General features: G+C 36.0%; 1 protein-coding gene across 1 annotated transcript in view; it reads right to left on the reverse strand.

The window, feature by feature from the left end:
• TNKS (tankyrase) overlaps positions 1-24,068 on the reverse strand; it is a 175,289-nt gene that overhangs the window by 69,880 nt on the left and 81,341 nt on the right. The window contains exons 4-5 of the mRNA XM_007519959.3: positions 20,920-20,956; positions 20,111-20,186 (exon numbers count right to left, since the gene is read on the reverse strand). Of these exons, the coding sequence (XP_007520021.2) occupies positions 20,111-20,186; positions 20,920-20,956 (113 nt within the window). The remainder of the gene's footprint in view (positions 1-20,110; positions 20,187-20,919; positions 20,957-24,068) is intronic.

Consider the following 24,068-nt stretch of genomic DNA (forward strand, 5'->3'; position numbering starts at 1 on the left):
GAGGAACCCATGTAGAACAGAAGAATTGTGAATAGAAGAAAACCTGATTACATTTTTGGATCGTATGAACTCCTATGCAATTTTTAGTACCTGTATATCTCAGCTTCCTCATATATAAAATGGGAAAAATCATTCATTTTAGCTACTCAGGAATGTGGAAATGCCATTCTGTCCCACTAATAAATATTTTCAGAATATAAAGTCACATAAATACAGATGATTAAAATTTTTTGTATCATTGAACAATAAGCTCATCCAAGTTTCTCTTTGAAGATAAATTCAAACAGGAGAGGGATAGATAGCATAATGGTTATGCAGAGACACTTAGCCTGAGGCTCCAAAATCCCAGGTTCAATCCCCTCCCTGTACCACCATAAACCAGAGCTAACCAGTATTCCAGTTTAAAGAAAAAAAACAACAAGTTAACAGTCAAATGTTACTCCCAGGGAGTGATTCTTATTCTGAGGACCCTCTGCCCCCGTACATACACTTTAATACCACAAAGACAATGGTGGCTTCATTATCCTCCACCTTTCAGTATTTCAGACTAGACATTTGCCCATTATTTTATCTTTATTTTTCTACAAGTCATTCTTCCTCTAGATGCTTCTTTGTCTCTCTCATGCTTGGGGTTTGCTAAGTTTTTTGAGGCTGTTTATAGTTTTCAGAAAGTCCAGAAAAAGTTTTAGTTATTCTACTACAAATATTTTTCTCCCCTTGCTTTTTTAAGTCTTGTTAATTGGATCACCACTGCATCCTTTTAATCTAGATCAAATTTTCCCCTTCTACTAAGACAATACCTTTATGAGTACTCTTACATATCTACTGAATTATGAGGCTTTCTATTCTGGCTTATGGCAACAGAACCAATGACAGACTGTATGAATGATAGAATTGTTACTGCTAATTGTTTTGAATAGGTCTTTACTTTGTTCAGGTATTTTCCCTTATATTTATGCTAGTCAGTACTCAGATGAACACAAGAAAGTGACCCTTTGCAGGTTTCTGGACCTTTGCTCCCTGCAGCTCTCCTCTCTGTTAACTCTTGCCACCCCAATCTCCTAAACTTTCTAATCCCTACTTTCATATCAGATTATTGGGGTTCTTCTGAGACTTTTTCTCCCTGAACTAAAGCCTGAAAACCCCTTCTACTAAGATACTAAAATGGAACAATCACACATCTTACCTTAAGGATCCCTGTCAGCAGTGTCTGATGTAAAATAACTAAATACACATATTTTGTCTAGTGAACTTTTTAATGGTTTCATGAAGGATGGTAAATCCAGTCCTTGTCATTCTACCTCAGTCCACTTTAATGACTAAAAGCTATGTGTTCCTGAAAAAGTGATTTCTATGGACGAATGGTCAGTGAGTCAGGAAGTTCTTATAGATTTATAGTTGACATTCAATAGTAAATAGAAAAGGTAACATCTTCATCACTGACACAAGACTCCCTTTCTCATACTAAGTATCTCAACAAAATATTCACTGTATATGCCTGATTCAGTTAAGTTTTTCTTATTCTTAGAAAGAAACAAGATACCTATACGTATGTATGTATGTGCATGTATATATATTGCTTCTTTAGAAAGACAAAATACAAGAGAAATAACTAGTTTCCAGATTTTTAAGAATAATTTTGAGAATATAAATGACTTTAGTATTTGAAAAGGGTAATATATTCAAAAAATTTTTTTTTGCCTCTAGTGTTATCGCTGGGGTTCGGTGCCTGCACTATAAATCCACTGCTCCTGGAGGCCATTTTCCCCATTTTTTTTTTGTTGTTGTTGCCCTTGCTGTTGTTGTTGCTGGATAGGACAGGAAGTCAGATGGAGGAAGAGAAAGGCAGAGACACCTGAAGACCTACTTCACCGCTTGTGAAGCGACTCCCCTGCAGGTGGAGAGCCAGGGACTTGAACCAGGATGCTTATGCTGGTCCTTGTGCCTCGCACCTTGTGCTTAGCCCGCTGTGCTACCGCCTGGCCCTCCACATTCCATTTTTTAACTGATGAAATTTGTATGACACAAATAAATTTGAATATTCCGACAACAAAGAAAGAGAAAGCCTAAAATTAAATAGCTATGAACAAATGAATTGAGGGGTTAATTCGAAACTACCATGAAGCAGGACAGAGACAGGTTTTAAAAGGAAATCTGGAAATTTTTCCAATTTGGAAATGCCAGTGACAGATAAAAGAAAAAGAGAAGCAAGGAAGAAAGATGAAAGGGAGGAAGAAAGAAAAGGTAAAAGAAGAATAAAGAGAACATGCCAAAGGGAAATTAGGTTAGGGTTGACTGAATTTCAAGGGGAGTTTGTAAAAAGCCAAAGAACATAAATCTAAGCCATTCTAGAGATTAGCAGAACACAACTGGGGGTCAAGGAAGATTCTTAAGATATGAGAATCATAAAGGCAAAATGGTGAGAAACCTCATTCCAGGAAATATGAATAGCATATATTAATACCTAATGAATACAGTATAGTTAAGGCAAAGAGGCAAAAAAAAAAAGTGTCTAAGTATAGTATAATACTCCTTAAACAGTAAGACACTCTGAAAGACTTTAAGCTGAAAATTACTTAAGACTGGAGTTTTGGCAGGATCATTCTAGTTATTCTACAGAGAATAAATTAGAGAGGGAGGGCAACCCTGAATGCTGGACAGCTGAACAGAAGACTTCAGGACTAATCCAGGAGAGATAATGATAGTGTTGGTAGGCAAAATGGTAGCAGAATCTAAGTAACAAAGGCAACTGAGCTATGGGGTGTATGAATTCACAGGGAAAGTGAGCACAGACCTAGCTAGATGAGACTTTCCAAGTAGTCATTGTAATTATGCACTAAATATTATTGCTTGAAGGCACATAAAAATCTGTAAAGCGCATGCAATGAATCTGAGGAAATGGCAGAAAGCAAATGAACAAATTGAGGCCAAAGTATGTCTTAAACTTATACTATTAAAAGCCCAATGTTACCCTGCTCCTGGGGGGTGGGGGGAAATCACATTATAAATTGGGCCAAGGAGATAGCATAATGGTTATGCCAAAAGACTTTCATGCCTGTGGTAACCAAAGGTCCCAGGTTCAATCCCAGCACCACAATAAGCCAGAGTTGAGCAGTGCTATGGTAAGTAAATTAAATAAATAATAAAATCAAATGACATTATATATCAAATACTGTCTTATGATGCAAAGCCATTAAAATCATGTGACAAGAGGCAGGGCAGTGGCACACCTGGTAGAGTGAACATGCTACCATCCTCAAAGATGCTAGTTCAAGCCCCTGCTCTTCCTGCCTGAAGAGCAGTGAAACAGTGCTCTTCCCTTCTTCCCTCTCAATTTCTATCTGTCAAGAAAAGGAAAAGTGAAGAGAACAGAGGTGATGGGGAGATGGGGGGAGGGGAGGAGAAGGGAAGAAGGAGAGGGGAGGGGAGGGGAGGGGAGTGGAGAGGAGAGGGGAGGGGAGAGAGGATCGACGGGAGTGGTAGATTCATCCTGTAGGCACCAAGCCCTAGTAATAATAACACACATGCACACACATGCACACACACACACACACACTTAAAATTCATGTGACATGCATCAAAGTAAGCTCTGGGGTGGAAGGAGCAAGTATTCAGGTCTTGGAACATGATGGTAGAGGAGGACCTAAAGGGGATTGGACTGTTATGTGGAAAACTGGAAATAATGCACATGTAAAAACTACTGTATTTTACTGTCGACTATAAAACATTAATCCCCCAATAAAGAAAAAAAATCATGTGACATAAAACTAAATTTATGGAATGTTAACACATTTAAGACATTATCATATACAGGACAACAGTCACTGCCAGTTTGTACACCTCAGATTTGTTAAAATAAATTTTTGTTTGAAAAAGTCTAAATAATGATCTAGAAAGTCCTGAATGATCTCTCCTATTAATTCCCTCTAACTTTCAGGCCTCATCTCTTAAATCTATTCTCCTTGGTTTACTCTGCATAGTTCAACTACATAATTACTAATCACCTAGAAGTACTGGGAATCTGGTTTTAATAAGTGAAATACTTTCTGCAAGAAATAAAAAGTCTTGGAGTAACAAAATATTCTCCTATTTAATCTAACTTCATACATGACTTGTATAATTCCAACCATCAGTGGCAGAAAAAAAGATTACTGAGGGTTAAATATGAAAATAAGAAAGATTTTATAGATGTGAAACATAGTTATCAGCTTTTGAGACTTACATATCATCATGTCCCTAGAACATCAAAATTTAATTTCTGGGGAGTTGGGTGGTGCAGCGGGTTAAGCACATGTGGTGCAAAGCGCAAGGACCAGTGTAAGAATCCTGGTTCGAGCCGTTGGCTCCCCACCTGCAGGGGAATTGCTTCATAGGCAGTGAAGCAGGTCTGCAGGTGTCTATCTTTCTCTCCTCCTCTCTGTCTTCCCCTCCTTTCTCCATTTCTCTCTGACCTATCCAACAACATCAACAACAACAATAACAAAAAAACAAGGGCAACCAAAGGAAATAAATAAATAAATAATTTATCTGGGGGCCTAGAGATGGCTCTCCTGATAAGGAGCACACTCTACCATGTCTGAAGACTTACATTTGAGCTCCTGGCCATCACATGGGAGCACTGGGCACAAAGGAAGCTTCATGAGTGGTAAAGCAGTGCTGTGGTGTCTTTTCCTCTGTCTTTCTACGGCTATCTCTAAAAAAATTTTTTTTTTAAATATTTATTTATCCCCTTTTGCTGCTCTTGTTTTTTATTGTTGTAGTTATTGTTGTGTTGTAATAGGACAGAGAAATGCCACGCGCACTTAACCCGCTGCATTACTGCTCGACTCCCTCTACTGCTATCTTGAAAAAAGAAACGAGTCCACCAGGAGCAGAGGAATAAGAAGAATTATGCAAGCATGCAGTCCTAGTGAAGCCCTGATAGCAAAATAAACAAACAAAATTTAATTTCTATATTTTTTCTACTGAGCAAAGAAATTATTACTATGATTTTTTCATATATATGAACATGCTGGTTCTCTGAGTTTTTCTTGTTGTAGCTTTTGTTACATAAATGGATATTATATTCTTTTATACTTTTTTTCATCCTAAAATATGAATCTATTTTATTTTACCCTCTGTATAGTTATTTCTACTGTGTGGCTATATTGTGATTACTGACCTATAAACTATCAATGAGTGTTTGGTTTGCTACATTTCTGTGCTGGCTATCTTATTAAAACACATCTCATTCAAGCATCATTTGGTTAAGAGAGATCAGTACTTTCCTCCTACAAATAAAGTATCCCATCAGCTATTAATACAAAAATTCCCAGGAAAATATAAGAACTATACAAATCAGATATTTTGGAATAGTGATACTGAAATCAAAATTTAAACAAATTAAAAATGGGAGAATCAATATTGGCTTGAATGCATGGAAACAAGTTTATCTTTTCACTAATGCCTGGTGTTTAAAGGAATACTTTAAGTAAGAATATAATGATTTCCTAGTAAATCTACTTAAAAGTTTCTCAATTTTTGGACCAATGACAAGAATTTAAGAGAAATCACATAGAAAATAAAATTTGAGGGGCCAGGTGGTGGTGCACTTTGTTAAGTGCACATATTACCAAGTGCAAGGAGGTGTGTTGAGCTCCTGTTCCCCATCTGCAGGGGGCCCACTTCACAAGCCATAATGCAGGCCTGCAGGTTTGTCTGTCTTTGTCTTCCCCTATCTCCCTGCTCTCTCTCAATTTCTCTGCCCTGTCTAATAAAGCTTAGAAGGAAAAAAAATATGGGGGGTGGGAGGGATGGCTGCCAGGACTGGTAACTCTGGTGGCAAAAAAGAAAAAATTGATGAACAAAAGCAGTAGTAGAATTTAAAAAGCTATTTAATGTATACCTCCATCAAAAACCATCTACTTAACATGACTGTTCCACAGATTTCACATTACTAGTTCCTGGGGCCAGGCAGTGAATTAAGCACACATACCACAATCCTAGATCCCCTTTAATTGTTTCCTTTCCCATCAAGAGTCTTTTCCTTTGATTCTCTAAATCACTGTGTGTACAGCTAAATACACCCAGCCACAGATATAGTCTTACCACAGAGCTCATACCAGGACTATTACATTTCACTAGAGATATGGTAGGTAACACTCCTATCCTGAGAGTGTTTAACATATTTACATATTTTTAAGTCACAATGTCTGTAATGGGGAAGATGGGTGACAATAGTAACTTCCTCGTTATTTTTGGGTTAAAACAAAGGATATGAAAATATTTTGAAATATATAGTACTTCATCAAAAATAATAGTCAAAACTGACTAAACACTTCCTTTGTACCAAACACTGTTCTAACTATACCATAGGTGTTAACTTATTTACATAGAGCCCCAAGCCAGAAATAATTATTATTAATGTGATATAACAAATGAGCAAACCGAGAACAGGGTAACTAGTATATTAAATTAGCAGCTGAGTAAAGGATGTTATCAGGCAGTCTTACTTTAGAACTTTCATTCAGCTTTTGCCTTTTCTGGGCAATCCTGACCTAGACTGGATGTTTGAAAATGGACTGTTACAACTGAGTTTCCAACTATCTCACACTGGGACCCATAAGGTACCACATATGTGACCCTCTCAATAGTAAATGTATCATACCAACCACTAACTCACTCACTAATAGGTTCACTCCTGGGGTATGAGCATTCCAGAAATATAGGATTTTATTTCTTTATTTCTTTATTATTTTTATTGCCACCAGGGTTATCACTGGGGCTTGATGTCAGCATGATGAATCCACCATTTGTTGAGGCCATTATTTCCTTTTTTGTTTTTCTTTCTATTTTATTTTATATGACGGAGAGAAATTGAGAGTGGAAGGAGAGACAGAGAAATATAAATCACCTGCAGATATGCTTCACTGCTTGTGAAGCATCTTCCCTGCAGGTGGGGAGTAAGGGCTCAAACTTAGGTGGGTCCATGAGCAGGATAATGTGTGCATTCAACTATTTGCACTACTGCATGGCCCCTGCACTTTTTTTTTTTAATCAAGAAACTTTGTTTCTTGATATCAACACAAAAGAAAGCAGAACAGAACAAATGGAAAAAGACAACTTTCTGGTGGTGTTCAAGTCAATCCAACTCTACTAGAAATTTAGTCTGTCTTCTAAACTTTAAATGAACAAATAGTACATGCTCCTAGTTCCACCAGAATGGCTGTCACTTTCTTCTTCTTCTTTTTAAAATTTCTTTATTGGGGAATTAATGTTTTACATTCAATAGTAAATACAATAGTTTGTACATGTATAACATTTCTCAGTTTTCCATATAACAATACCACCCCCACTAGGTCCTGTCATCCTTCTTGGACCTGTATTCTCCCCCCTACCCCCACCCCAGAGTCTTTTACTTTGGACCTTGCACTTCTTTTTTAAAAATTTTTTTTTCTACCAGAGCACTGCTGAGCTCTGGTTTATGGTGGTGTGGGGCATTGAACCTAGGACTTTGGAGCCTTAAGCATGACAGTCTCTTTGTATAACTATTATGTTATCTCCTCCACCCTGGGCTTCTTAATAATAGAAGTTATCTAAAATAAAAAATACTATAAGAAATAAAAGCACATGCCAAAAAATAGTTCACTTGGATAATGTGCTGCTTTGTTATGTGCACACTACACTCGAGGTTCAAAACTGGCCCCTAGTGCATTGAAGGCAGTTTTGAGGCTATGATTTCATTTCTTTCACTCTCTCCCTGCCTATCTGTGTCACAAGAAAAAAAAAAAAGGAAGAGAAAGAGTAAGAAGAGTTGGGGAATGTTATGCATGTACAAATTATTGTATTTACTACTGAATGTAAAACATTAATTCCCCAATAAAGAAATAAAAGAAAATAAAAGAAAAAAAAAAGAAAGAGTAAGAAGAGAAAGAGGAGGAAGAGGGAAGAGGAAGAAGGAAAGAAAGGGGAGAAAGTATTTTGAAGAAGATACTTGATTTTGCCTTCTTAGTGCAGGGTCTGTGCGTTTTATACATACCCTTAGTAGACAGCCACATGGTCTTCACCTGAACTATATCCCTCAAGGTGCTTCAACTGTGTCTAGTAGGATACTTTGTTATCTTTCTGGTCACCCTGTGGTTGGTCAATACTCCTTCTTAAAGTGTGAAATTGTAAATTTGAACTCAAATAAAGGTACTGTCTGATCTGAAAGAGTTAAGTACTTTCTTTTTAAAACATTCAAGAAGAACCAGAAAACCTGCCAGAATTATGAAAGTGAAGACTCCAACACTAGGAGGATGAATTATCCATTTGAGGTCTCTGGCAAGTAAGATGAACAGATATAAGACTATGATTGACATTTTACAGCCTTAGAAAAGTTATTCTCCCAAATAAGTTGTTCTCCCAAAAGTTGTTCTCCTCTCTTTTGGGAAGGCACCCAAAAATTTGGAAAATTCATGACTTATAAAACTAGGCTCTTTGTCTTAAAGAGTAAAGTGAGAATATAAAGGGTTATATGTTAAATATACGAATTGAGAAGAGAAAAGAGGGGAGAAGTGAACAGAAAAGAAAGAATAGGGAATCCATGGGGCAGTCTTTGTGACAATCAAATTCTGAATGCCAACTTGACTCAATTTGCTTAACATTATCATTGTGAAAACTCCAAGGGAATTCTTCCACAGCCAGAAGAGAGAGACAGAGACAGAGAGACTCAGACTTAACAGAACTGAAATGTATGCATAAAAATGAGCTTCTAGCTTCCTCTCATAGGATTTGTATAAAACCGAGAGAAAGAAAACAGCACTCACATTAATTTTGCATTGTGGTGGCACACTTTGCAGTAACCAGATTTCTTGGTCTGATAGTAAACTGATGTTTTATAGTTTTGAGAAAAGTTTCTGCACTATACCAAATTTCACATGTATTCCTTTTAATAACTAATAACTATAATCCCATTTTCTAAAGTATTTTTATCACTTTTTGAATTTTTATTTACTTACTTCTATTTGATAGGACATAAAGATTTTGAGAGGCATGGGGAAGATACAGACACCTGCATCCCTTCTTCATGGATCCTGAAGCATATACCATGCTACCCACCCCCTTAACACAGGTGGGCAGCAGGAGTTTGAACCTAGATCCTTGCTCACGGTAATGTTTGTGCTCTACCAGCTGTACTACCACCCATTCTATATAATCCTGGTTTTTAAAAACTATGTATTAAAGACTGTAACCAAGGGTCAGGTGGTAGTGCAGCGGGTTAAGCGGACCTGGCGCTAAGTGCAAGGACCAATGCAAGGATCCCAGTTCAAGCTCCCACTGCCCACCTGCAGGGGGGTCCCTTCACAAGTGAAGCAGGTCTGCAGGCGCTTGTCTTTCTCTCTCCACCTCTCAATTTCTCTCTGTCCAAAAAAAAAAAAGAAAAAAAAAGACTGTAACCCTGAACAAACAGATGACTTATTCCTCATACAGGAAAGAAATTATACTGATCAGCATTTTAAAACTATATAGAAGGAAATGATTCTTCTATAACTCATTAATGTGAAAAATGAGAGAAAGAAAATTTTCTTCAGTTGATTTTAATGGAGTACTGGTGAATGAAGCCAGGGCCTAGATTTAGGCATGCATAATACCATACCAAAAATACCATAAAAATAAACATTTTAAAACTGCCTTTCTCAAAAACAAAAACAAAAAACAAAAACAGAAAAATCAACTGACCAACCTACCTACTTACTGAAAGAGAAACCGGAGTACCTTTCTTCTGTAACAGTTAATAGATAAAAACATGTACATCCCACTCAAGTGAAGAACTAGCAATCCTGTTGTAATCACTTAGTGCTTTTTCCCTCTCCTTTTATTTGCCATTATGCTAGATGGATATTTCTAAAGTTATGACTGTAGTTGTAATCTATCATAGTTGACAGTTTGGTTTGCTTATAAAGGGAAAAAAAAGAGCTTGAAACTTAAGATTCTTATCACATAAAAAAAGTACTACAATATCATTTTTATGATTTATAGTTTGGTTTGCTTATAAAGGAAAAAGAGGAGATTGAAACTTAAGATTATTACTTATTAAAAAAGTACTACAATATCAATTTTATGATTTTGTTCACACGTCAAATTTTTTTTTTCTTAATTTATGAAAGGGAGAGAGAATAAGAACATCACTCAGGGATTGAACCTGGGAGCTCACGCAAGTCTAGTATGCAATAGTCTGTTCCACCTCCTAGGTGGCTAAGTCCACTTTTAATGGACAGTTCTAGGGAATAAACCCAGGGTCTTGTGTATCCACAATACCACTGAGCTTCTTCTGGTATGAAATTGTAATATATGTATTTTCGAAAGAAAGAGACACACACAAATAGAAGAGAAAGACTTCTAAGTATTATCTATACAGGTTCTTCTCCTCTCATGCAGTACTTGACTCCCCCATGTGCTGCTAGATAAGAATTCAGGGACTCAGGGACTCAAATGAGGTAAGGTGTATGGTTTAATTCCTGAGTTATCTCCAGACCCTCTAAGGCAAATGATAGTAAATCATATGCCTTACAAAATAATTTAGTATATACTTCTCTTTAGTACCTACCTTTCAATCTCTCTCTCTCTCTCTCCCTCTATCTTAGTACCATTCTGTGTAATCTCTGTATTATCTCTCTCTGTGGCAGAGTTCACTGCTCCATCAAATTCTTTGCAAACCACTTACCTGACATTTTCTTTCAGACAAAATGAGAAAGGCAGAAGCAGTGAAAGCTCCCACAGAACTGAACTCCAGTGTGGTGGTGGTGGTGGTGGGGGGGGATAAGGGAGGTCAAGTTTGAACCTGGGCTGTAGGCATGGTAAAGCAGGCACACCCCACATGAATAATTTTGCTGGCTCTATCTTCACTAGTTTAATGCTGTAAACTACAGGAAATGTGCTTTTTGGATATAAATGAAGGAGAAACCAAAGTTAAGAGGAAAGTGGCCTAGCAGAGTTAAAGTGAAGTCCTAAATTTTGTCACCTTTTAAAAACTGCAGTCTCTTTTTATTAAAATTACTTTTCTCAAAGACAGAAACAACATTGTTTGCACAGTTACTAATTACCCTTGTGAGTAGAAATGTTATGCTTGACAAAACAGAAACTGTTTTACTAGAAGCAATTCCCTGATGAAAAATTAAAGATATTCTCGGTCTCTTATTGTTCCAAAATGGATATACATAAAGATTTTACACACATTCTTACATAAGGAGTCAAGGAAACTTGCTGGACGGGATTTCTGCATTACAGTTAGACATGTGTTGTTCAGCAAGATGTACTTTAAAGTGATTTGATTTGGGTAATGATTAAACTTATAGTATCTGAAGTGATCCCTAATGCAGACTTACATTTTGACCTTCTTGCAATCCCAAGGAACATATGAACTACAATCCATAAAAGTTGAAAGTTAAAAATTGGTATGACCTTTATATAGCAAGATATGGCAGAACAGAGGAAAGTGAAAAAGGCCACTAATGGCCTAGGGAGCCAGGCATGGCCTGTCAAGTAATGCTCACACTTTCTTAAAGGAAAAGAAGACTCCAAATAAACTTTATTCTAAATGCCAGGAGTGATTTTTTTCTTGTGTGATTTGCTATGCTCACCTATCAAATAATAATTTTAATTTAAAACTCTTGTTTTCTAGTTTCAAATTCCTGTCTTTCTCCCCCTAATACCATGAACTCAAAAAATATATTACATAAGATCAATGATTACATTCTGAGCTTTAAAATAAACCTTAAATTTAAAAAAAACTGAACATATCTAGCTTCCGAGACTAGATGAGATCAGACATGTTCAGGGTGCTATGGCCTTAGACATAAACTGAACCTATGTAAAAAAATAATTTAAAATTTATTTTTATTTGTTTAAATTTTTATTATTTTTATCTAGTATTGGGTAGAGACAGAAAGAAATTAAAAGGGAAGGAAGGAGACAGAGAAGAAAAGAGGGAGGCCAGGTGGTGGCACACCTGGTTGAATGCACATGTTACAGTGTGCAAGAACCTGGGTTTGAGCCCCCGGTCCCTACCTGCAGGGGGAAAGCTTTGAGTGAGTGGTGAAGCAGGGCTGCAGGTGTTACTCTGTCTCTCTCCCTCTCTACCACCCTCTTCCCCTCTTGATTTCTGACTTTCTATCTAATAAATAAAGATAATAAAAATATTTAAGAGAGAGAGAAAGAGGCAGAGACACCTGCAGCCCTGCTTCACCACTCCCAAAACATTTCCCCCGCAGGTGGGGAGTGGGGCTCAAACCCAAGTCCTTACGCACTGTAATATATGTATTCAAGCAGGTGAGCCACCACCCAGCCTATATTTGTATAATTAAAAGTCGTCATGACTAGTCAATGAAAAAAAAAAAAAAAACCTATCTAAGGAGACCCAGGGATGGTGCAGTAACCGGGAAGCATGAAGTCCTAAGTTCCTGCCCTGGCACTACATATGCCAGGGTGATGTTCTGGATACCTCCCCTCCTCCACCTTCCCTTCCCCCTCCCATCCCTCCTCTCTCCACTCGCTCTTCTCCCCACCCCCCGTCCTCTCTTTTCTCTCTCATTCAGAAATAATTTTAAAAAACATTCATCAATAGATAATAAGCATTTTATTTTTTTATAGTGGTAGTATTTCATTTATCTATTACTATCTAACAAACCACCCTAAAAACAGATTATGTTCTTCTACTCAGTATAGTATAAAGCAGGATGCAATGCCTAGATGGTCAGAGTAATTAAGAGACCTAACTGAACCCAGTTAATCTCGAGTGTAAAGGCCTCAGTTCATCTCTACATGGCTCCTTGGACTATTATTGTTTAATGACAACTGGGTTCAATTTTAAAAACAAGAAAGTGGTTGTTGTTAGATCAATGTAGGTTTTAGTCCAGGATCTGGCATTATAGTATCACTTCCATATAACTTTATTCATCAAAGCAGGCCTAGATTAGCTCAGATGGGGGAGGGGAGATGGGACGACTAGACAAAGACAGAAATAACAAAAGGCACAGTTCATTGATATAAAGATTGTTGACATCCTGGCCAAACATGATATTTACAGAAGACTTATATTGAAGGATTGTGCTTATATTAAAAACATCATACAACAATACAAATTCTGTTAATCAAAAGTACTAAGAAATTTTATATGTGAATATGTCAAGTGTATGTAAACCTTTATTGTAAATACAAATAAACACTGCATTAATCTACTCATATATATTTTTTTGTGATTCAAAGATATACTTGGTAGAATTTAAACAAATGTGATGGTATATTAAGCAAGTATTAATGTTTAATTAAGATGTTCTTTAAAATGGGTATATATAGTTCAAAAATACATTTCTGAATTTGTAAGCTTCTAATTTAAACAAATTTAGTAAATGTGATGCTGGGTGGTGAAAGGCAAAGGCGCAGATCTAAAATCAAATTTGATTACATTCATCGTTGATTACTAGCACTCTAGATTTTATCCAAATGTCACCTGGCATTGAACTTGAACGATAAGGGCAATTTAAGTGGGGAGGTAGAAAATGTTAAATTACTTAAAAATATCCATGGGTCCATTCTAAGTAACTCCCAAAACTTCACAAATCATACCAAAAGTTAGTAGGAATTGTACTCACTGAAATTCTACTATGTGTTACAAGTTGTATACATTAATCATTATGTCACTTAATTCTCTCAAATGCCTTTAGCAAAGGCTAAGACTATCTTCCTTTATGAATAAATTCATTAAAAATGACAGAGCCCTGAGAACGCACTTAATAGAAAAGCACAGAAAAGAACCCAATCTGCCTAGCCCAAGAGTGCTTCTGTTCTTGCAACTACCTCACCCAGTTCTTTAATTCAATAGAACTAAATTCTACCTTATTTTTGATTGAAATATATAAAAAAATAAATTTTAAACACTTTTATTTTTCCAGAGTTTTATTCATAGTTAACTATTTTATGGAAGCAAGCATTTAGACAGTAGTAATCTGACACTTAAACCCTTTAATCTTTCTGAATTTATAGTTCATGCTCCTCCAGTTATTTGCTCAATTAAATTTGTGGTTTATTCAAAAGTGTATACTTGCCTAAACACTAATGCTTTTAAAAACAAAATCACGGGGGGGGGGGGGGCTGGGGGGGGGCAGTCAGCGGGTTAAGCTCACGTGGTGCAAGGACCTGCGGAAGGATCCTGGTTTGAGCCCCAGCTCCCCACCTGCAGGGGAGTCATTTCACAAGCGGTGAGGCAGGTCTGCAGGTGTCTATGTTTTTCTCCCCTTCTCTGTCTTCCCCTCCTCTCTCCATTTCTCTCTGTCCTATCCAACAACTAACGGCATCAACAACAATAATAATCACAACAAGGCTACAACAACAAAGGTAACAAAAGGGAAAATTGCCTCCAGGAATAGTGGATTCACCATGCAGGAACTGAGCCCCAGCAATAACCCTGGAAGCAAAAAAAAAAAAAAAAAAAAAAAACCAACAAAAAACAAAATCACCAGGAAACAAGAAATCTCACATTAAGTTTAAACTACGTAATTAAATCACAGGAAAAGTGACTATACACCACTTAACAATATTAGCTTCAATATATTTGGATACTGTCTAAATCACTCTAGTTCTTTTAGTTAAAAAAATTATGTACTTTGCCACCAAGGTTTTCTTCTGGGCAACACCTGTATGATCATTCTATTAATTCCCGAGTCTTGTACAAGCCAATATAACTAAGCATTTTTAAAAATTTTGTTGAACACTTAGAATAGTGACCTATACATAAAAAATATTGGTTAAATGTATGAAATAAACAAAACTGCACTTAATATTATGTAAAACAACAGCCAAATCTTAGTCAATGTCAATACTAACTGACATAAAGTTATAGAAATAGGGGGTAAAGGGGGTATAGCTCAGAGGTAGAGCATTTGACTGCAGAAATAGGGGGCTGAGTGGTGGTACGCTTAGTAAAATGCATATGGGACAATGTGAAGGACCTAGGTGCAAGCCCTGCCTTCATCTGTGGAGGGAAGCTTCACAAACAATGAAGAAGTGTCTTTCTCTATCTCTTCCCACCCTTCTCAATTTCTCTATCCAATATATATATATATTTAAAAAAAAAAAAAAAAAAAAAAGAAATAGTAGACATAGTATATGCTTGCAGAATCACACATGACCACTACATGGGAATAGTATTGCCCAGTTCCAACCTATTATTTGCTATGAGGTGGTAAGTATAGGATATTTATTATAAAAGTTTGATAAAGTGGATATGAAAAGAAAATACAGAGGTGGGGAAAAGAATACTGAAGAGAGCTGTGTAGGGATAGTTTGGGTACATTCAAATATTTACTTTCCTTAATTATAAGATGAGATTCTCAGGAAATTTAGTATAGAAAAGCAGAGAATATTTTATTAGATATTTTTGAGTATTGTTGCAATACTCAAAAATATTCATGTGTCCATTCTAAATAAGTTTTAAAGCTTCCAAATTACACCAAAGAAGTAGGGCCAGGTTAAGGCCCATCATCCACACTGGAGTTACCATGGCACCAGGAGAAGCTTCAGGGCCATGGTGCCTCTCCCTTTCTCTCTCTGTAACTTCTTCCTTATATAAAATGAAAAATTGGAGGGCCAGGTGGTGGCACACCTGGTTGAGAGCACATGTTGCAATGCTCAAGGGCCTGGGTTTGAGCCTCCGGCCCCCACCTGCAGGGGGAAAGCTGTGCAAGTGGTGAAGCACTGCTGCACGTGTCTCTGTTTCTTTCCCTCTCTGTCTCCCCCTTCCTCTCCACTTCCAGCTACCTCTATCCAATAAATAAATAATTAAAAAATTTTAGAACAAGAAATTGGCCCAAGAGTAGTGAAATGCATATATAGGAGATCAAAGTGCTATACACACACATACTTTTTTTTTTTTTTAAATTAACAGAGCACTGCTCAACTCTGGCTTATGGTATAAGAGGGACTGAGCCTGGGACCTCTTAGAGCCTCGAGAGAGTTTGTCTGCTATCTCCCCAACCCAGGAATATGTTTTAAGAATTAGCTTGTATAAATGAGAAGTGTTGTGCATGTACACACTATTGTATTTATTGTCGTTTGTAAAACATTAATCCCTCAATAAAGAATTAGCTTGCACCTGACCTGTGAAATATTATGTTTAATTGTAATAGAAGACAGAAATTTAAAAAATGTTATCTGTGCACTAGAATAATCATTAGAAATAATAACCATTCGAAATTATACTTAACTGTGTGAAAGTAGTAATTTAGAGCAAAAACTTTCATTCTTGCCTTTGTTCATCAGAATTAAAAGAAAACAACAATGAATGCAAATGTCTAGAGTAGATAAGTTCCAGCTTTGACATTCATATAAAATAAAAGCTTAGAACAACAATATAAATTATTTTAAGTCATATGGGTGCCTTTCTGAATTCTACAGACTAGAAAAATAAAGTCTGTGAAAAATAAAAATATTAATTATTGCTCATATATTACATAGTTAGATAATCATTAAGGAATTATCTAAAAGTCACACTACCATTGTATAGCATTAAAATGGAATGACAGGGGTTGGGCAGTAGTGCTGCTGGTTAAGCACACGGGGCGTGAAGAGCAAGGACCTGCGTAAGATCTGGGTTTGAGTCCCAGGCTCCCCACCTACGGGGGGGAGGGGGGAGGGAGTCGTTTCACTGTGGCAAAGCAGGTCTGCAGTTATCTATCACCCCCTCTCTGTCTTCCCATCCTCATCTCGATTTCTCTCTGTCCTATCTTAACAGCAACGACAGCAATAACAACAATAATATCCACAACAACTATAAAACAAGGGCAACAGCACAGCGGGTTAGTTGCACATTGCGCAAAGCACAAGGACTGGCCTAAAGATCTCTGTTCGAGCCCCCTGCTCCTCATCTGCAGGGGAGTTGCTTAACAGGCGGTGAAGCATGTCTGTAGGTGTCTCTCTTTCTCTCGCCCTCTCTGTCTTCCCCTCCTCTCTCCATTTCTCTCTGTCCTATCCAACAGCGAAGACATCAATAACAACAATAATAACTATAACAATGAAAAACAACAAGGGCAACAAAAGGGGGGAAAAAAACCCAAAAGGGGGGGACAACAAAAGGGGAAAAAAAATAGCCTCCGGGTGCAGTAGATTCTCGTGGTGCAGGCACAAAGCCCCAGCAATAACCCTGGAGGCCAAAAAAGAAATGCCTAGGGTTTAGGTGGTGGTGCACCCAGTAGAGAGCTCTTAAATTGCCAAGCACTAGGACTCAGGTTCAATCTCCCAGACCCTAGGGTCTTCATAAGTACTGAAGCAGAACTGTAGGTGTTTCTCTTTCTCTTTCCCTCTCTGTCTTTCCTCCAATTTCTTTCCAAAAAATAAATAAAAAATTTTTAAAAAGTAATGCCTAAAATTTCTAAATATAGTTAGGCAAATTCTCTACCTACTAGTCAATGTAAAATCATTGTTTCTTACCTAAAATCACTACTTGGCTGGATTATTATTTATGTAAAACACCTTTATTCTTATTAAACATTCCTGTGAGCTGGAAAAAAATTGAATATATAAGACAGCCATATGTTTTAAGCACTTTAATTTGCTTACATGTTTTCTTGAGATAGACAGCAAGAAAATAAAAGATAACGCCCATAATTAAGGAATCTTATCCCAATTTCCAATAACATCTCAAAAATTAAATGCTTCACAGCTTTCCTGCAACTGGTACATCTAAGAATTACTTTTTGCCATACACAAGGGTAAAGTCTAAATAAGATCATTATTCCATTTTAATTAAGAAATTTTATGGGTTAAGCGCACGTGGTACAAAGCGCAAGGGCCAGCATAATGATTCCGGTTTGAGACCCCAGGTCCTGCAGGGAAGTCGCTTCACAGGCAGTGAAGCAGGTCTGCAGGTGTCTATCTTTCTCTCCCTCTCTGTCTTCCCCTCCTCTCTCCATTTTTCTCTGTCCTATCTAACAACGACGACTTCAATAACAACAACAATAATAACTACAGCAACAATAAAAAAACAACAAGGGCAACAAAAGGGAAATAAATATAATTTTTTTTTAATTTATGGGCATTTTTCAAGCTAATGGACAATTGTTAATGACTTTTGTTAATGGTTAGAATCAAATTCTAATAATTAAGTCTAGCATATTTTTGCTAATTTGAAAATAAAACTGATCACTTAAAATAGCACACAGGAGGCTATTTTGGAAAATTACTGCATTGCATGTATATAATGAATTCTTCAGCATAATGGCATTATTTGAGGTGTATTTTTAAAAGTATTTACACATTAAAATATATAACTTTCTTTCATGTACAATGACTCAAAAAAAAGAAACCTAACAAAGTGATATACAATAAAATCATGGCCACCCCCATACTTCTAAGTCAATTTTTTAAGTGACAAAAAAATTTAGATGACTTTCCTAGCCAGATAGTGCAGTTCTGCTTATTGTGGAGCATATTAGCTTTGGCTAAATCCAAACACTGGGCTTGATTCCATGCAAAATATAGAAGAGAGCTAATAGGTAAGCAGAAGAAAAAGAAGGACAAGAAGTCATAAGACTTATATGAATAACCACAATTCAAAAACTCTGTGGTAAATGCCACAGAATAGAACAGAAAAGGAATTCTGAATGAGGAATACATAGTATCCCACTACAGGAATGAGGGAAGCATACCCTTCTGGGGGAGTGAGGAAAGTAAAAGTTCTATCTATATGTATAGGGGGATGAGGAAAGAAGAAAAGGTAATTCTTTAAGTTATCAGTAGTCATGATATTAATTGTTCTGATTCACAGAAGTAGAAATGAGATTGCCAATGTAAAAGGGTACATGTAGTAGAATGAGGCTTGGATGGAAATTATTCATACTATAGTATTCTCACATAAATTTAGTAGTTTAAATAATTTCAAAATTAAAGGGGTGAGGAAGCATTAATCATTTAAAAAATATCCCCAGAGCCAATCATAGTACTGAGTAAACTTTTGTTAGTCGATAATTTGCTATTTATAATATTTCATTAAAGTAGATGTCTCTTCCCAAATAATTCTGATAAACTGAATACTTGGGTCATATCTGAAATAACATAACAGTTATTTATAATGACTAATGTATATTCTGAGAAATTTATTTCCTTGCCATTACTACAGGTATTTTATTAAAACAAAAGGCATCAGAAAAAGAAAGCTGAGTAATTTTCATCTAGAAAAATTACCGGGCATCATCCCACTTAATGTTTTCCATAGAATATTTTCACCATATATAATTTCAGTAGAATTTGGACTTAAAAAGGGCACAAGCCACAGTCCCAGGTTCAGTCCCCCATTACACCATAAGCTAGAACTGAGCAGTATTCTGGTGTAAAAAAACAAAACAAAACAAAAAACTTTGCAGTAACAAGCGCTTTCTTTTTCAATACCTATTAGATGAATTACTGCAAAACTTTAGGACTATATTTTAGTTTGTACGTAATCCGCAAAAATATGAAGCAGATAAGAAAACTATTATATGATGTAAATATGACCGTATACTTATAACACTATATACTAATATAGAAAATTAGTTCGTCTTTAATCTACTTTCCTTCAGTATGCCACAATAAAATTTAGCAAATAAGACAATTGTAGACAGCAGAGCTGTAATATGCATCTAAAAAAAAAAAAAATCATTAGCAACCTTTTTTTTTTAGCTTTAACTGAAAAACGTGCTGGTGTCTAGCAAACAGATCTTCCACCAAATTAAAAATGAAAAATAAAAATATCCTAACAAAGGGTGTGTAAATAAGACATAAATACTTCTGATATCCATTATCATAAACAGAAGAATACTATTTGTTGCTATAATTATAGTTGCCAATAAAGCTGCTATTCATCCAACACACAACTTTCAGTGTCTGACATTTAAGGAAAAGGCTTAAGATCCATGCTTCACCAGCTCTGTGAACATGTCACAACTGCCAATAACAGATAGAGCAGCATTTCACGTTAGCGAAAAAGATGCCAGTAAAATATACAGCCATATATGCATGCGGGTGTGGTATATATATATGTACACATATGTTGCCAACTTGAAAAATCTTAACTGTAAAGCACAGAGTGATTGAAGGGCAGATTATGTTTTAGATAACTTACCTTTCGTCCATCACTTGCATGGCAATTCACATTTAGAGGAGTCAGTAAAGCCATTAGTTTTTCTTCATTACCACTCCTACAAAAAGGCAGTAAGTCAATTCCTATATGATTATATAGTGTTTGTTACCAATATTTATGGATACTTTTCACACGAGAGTAGAAATAACAGGCTTGCTATGATTTCTTTTGTAAGATTCACAATGAATCTCTTTTGTTATAGTCAATTAATGTAGTCCTAATTAATTCCAGTTAACCATCATATAGGGGCACATCTTTGGTGTCTCTTTCTATATTTGTATTTACTTTATTTATGTGCATATATTCACCTTCTTAATGAAAAACAAACTTTATTGTGATAACTGATCTAAAATGAGTTATAATACAAACAAAATCCAAGGAAATGCTTATCAATTAAATTATAAATGATCAGGAACAAAAGAGGTGAAAATTTGAACATTAACTTTACACCCTTGGTCAAGCTTTGCTGGAAAAATTTTCAAAAAAAATGAAAATATTTAAATACTCTAGATGATCATTCGAAAAGCTAAGCAACTACGGTGTGCAGGTACCTTAACTAATGTTCCCAATAAAATGAACTATTACCATCACCATATTAAAAGACTACGTTACTTAATACACTAATGCTGTAAAAATAAAGCATACAAAGATTTAGCATGAGGCATCATACACGTTACTGCATAAAATCCAACCAAGACAATAACATGCTATAATTTTATAGTTATCTACCTGCCCTCCCCTTTTCTCCCTTAAATGCATTATACTCACTTAAAATGAATGGAATCACTTACCTAGCAGCTTCTAGGAGTTCGTCTTTCTTGTATTCACCTAGATGATTGCAAAATATCATGCTGTTAGCATTTGGCAGAAGACAGATTAAGAAATGCAGTAGGCAGCAAACAGAATTAAATAGAGAAACAGAAAAAGAGAGTCCACACCCCGCTGGGTGATGGAGCCGTGACGTTAGCCAGCTTGTGAAGGCAGTATCACCAGTGCCTTGGAGACGGGCAGCAAATTGACGCAGCTTCTTGTCCAATCCTCAGATGAAATAGCTTTCTTCAGACAACCAATGAATGCTAAATCTCGTGTCCAGAAACACATTCCCTCTGATAACAGCATGCCAGCTGAAGACAATGTCCCCTCCCCCCTTTTCTATTCAGTCTGTCACAGTATACTTGTGAAGCATAATACGGTCTGAGACAAAAGCAAAATAATGTGTAGCTCTTTAAAGGTACAAATTACTGGTCTTCCAAAAACTCAAATTTTATTTGTAATGACATGCAAAGTTTGAAAAAAAAAAAAAAACAACCACTAATTACCATTGCTGAGTTTACTAGCAGCAGAAAAAAATATCAGAAGCATGAAGCCTTTGCCTCAATAGGGTAGGCTTGTAGACTAGAAATACGTGAACTACGTACCAAATGCTAGACCTTTTAGAAGCAGTGCTCCCAAAACCAAAACAGTGACTACAATACTAAATAACAATAATAGTTTAACATACTGTGGTATTTATATAAACCTAACACCAAGTTTTCTAAAAATATAAGCCTTAAAAAATTTAAGGAGGCAGAAGTCAGAGAATGAGCAGTTATGCAACTACTGAGATAAGGATAATTTTTCTTCATTCTATTTTTTACGTATATCACAAACTAAAAAGATATATACTTTAAAACTTTTAATCCAGATGTCTTGGTATTCACAAGTAAATTTCCATTTCAAGCTTAACAGAGAGACAAAGAATTTCCATAATACAACCCTTCCTATTCAATAAATTAAAAGAATAATCAGGACTATGATTCAGCTATACTAGATTCTGCTACATCACTAGAGAAGTGACTAAATAAATGATTAAACCAATTATGTAAAAACAAATATTAAACACACATGTAATAAATCACTTAAGGGTAGGTGGAAAAGGTATAATTCAATTAATATGTTTATTTCTTACTCTGTTTCATTTGTAAATGGACTTCTGTACATTTCACTTGTTTTGCTACAAGATTTAGAATGTTGATAAAAATAGTATAAAGGCACTTCAGAGCAATGGCACACTTTAAAGTCACAGGTTCAACAACATGCATCAACGACTGGGGAGACAGCATAATAATTATTCAAAAAGACTTTCAAGGCTGATGCTCTGAGGTCCAATTCCTGGTACTACTATAAAGCAGTGCTGAGCAGTGCTCTGGTCTCTCATTGTGCTTGTACTATTCCCTCTATATCTCTCTATCATCAAAATAAAATAAGTAATAAACATATTAAAAAGCAAGCATAAACTAGAATGTGTAAATGGATCATAAGAACTTGCCTTTTCATTTCCCATACATTGTACTATAGATTCTTTAATTGAGTACCAGTTTAAGATTTACATTTTTTATGTATCATAGCCAGTAAGATTTCTGTCTTACAGATCCAAAGACTTATCTTCATCAAACATTTTAGGTGATAATGTGAAAGTCAATGTAAAAAGTTCCTTGTGGGGCTTCAGTAGTGAAAGGATTGCCTTGCATGTGTGAGACCCTGGTTCAATACCTAGTAAATCACAAAGTGGTGCTCTGATCTCTCTTCATGAGACTTAGAGGAAAAATTAAGAAGAATTCCTTCTAGGGAAAAATGACAAAATCTAAATCCTCCAATACCTTAAAGATCAAAGTAAGTCAAATTATGGATATATCTATAATTCTGTCACCAAACATTTATTTGAAATCTGCTGCCAGATTCAAAACCCAAAAGATACTATCATCTATAGACTTAATAGATAGTAAGACAGACAAGTACACATATGATTAAAGTAGAGCATGAAAACAATCTTGTGAAATGCTATGAACAAGTTAAAGAGTAGTCTAAATGGGATTAAGGGTAACTGTGGTTCAAGGAAAATTTCCAGAAGAGAAGAAACTTGTATAGAGATCTGGAGGAAGTACAAGCAATTCTCATGTGAAGAAGTATAGAAAAGGCAGTAACCACAGGAAAAGGAATATGAAGAGAAATGCTAGCTCTGCAAATCTCTGCAAAGGACACTTGTAGGGTCCAGTAAAAGTGAAGCACAGAAGAATATATCATGAATGACTCTTAAAATGAAGCATTTTGAGGAAATGCTGAAAATTTTAAGAGGGAATGCAAAGTACATTTAGACATCTGTAAGTTCTGTGTATATCAAATATTGCCATACTCCTGTGAAGTTTTGTTGGGGAATTACGTGGTCAAGAGGGAAGGGGATTAATAAACTCTTACACAGTTCATATTTTAGAATAAATATAAATTCTCCATTATACAGTTAAAAAACATTAAAACTGAGAACAGGTAATAGTTACTACTGAAATCTAAGTCACAGTGATGCATGCTTCTAATAATCCACATAATCAAATTGCAAAGTATTTAGAATCTTTTAAATTTAAAATCAGTCCATGAAAAAGTCAATTATACCTTATTTTCTCAAAAGGCATTTTTGCAAAAATGTTACTTCCTCTTGCAGAAAGTGAGAATAAACCATACCTTTCAAACACAACACCAAAAGTGCATCCAACAGAGTCAGACACAGTTATTACAAATGACTTTCCACTCTTGCTGTTAGCATCCAATACTTTAAACAGCTTCTCTGCAGTACATTCTAACATCCACTATCTGGTGCCCAAGGACCACAATCCACAGTCAAAGCTGTTTTTCAAATGCTACATCACAGGAACTGACAATGAATTTAAGAGTTCCTCACACATTATGACAACAAATCTCAGTCACTTAACAGTGAAACCACTAATTCTGTTTCATTTTAGCTAAAAATCTAAAAACTATTCTGGCTAACACTATGGTGCTCCTTGGAGCATTTATATTCTTTAATACCCAGAAAAAGGCAAGCAATATATTGGCCAAAAAGGAAACTAGGCAGTTACAGTCAAAATAATAGCAGTCAAGAATGGAGAAATAGGTGGCTTAAAATATT

Source organism: Erinaceus europaeus, chromosome 2 (genome assembly GCF_950295315.1).
Source record: "Erinaceus europaeus chromosome 2, mEriEur2.1, whole genome shotgun sequence".
Classification (NCBI taxonomy): domain Eukaryota; kingdom Metazoa; phylum Chordata; class Mammalia; order Eulipotyphla; family Erinaceidae; genus Erinaceus; species Erinaceus europaeus.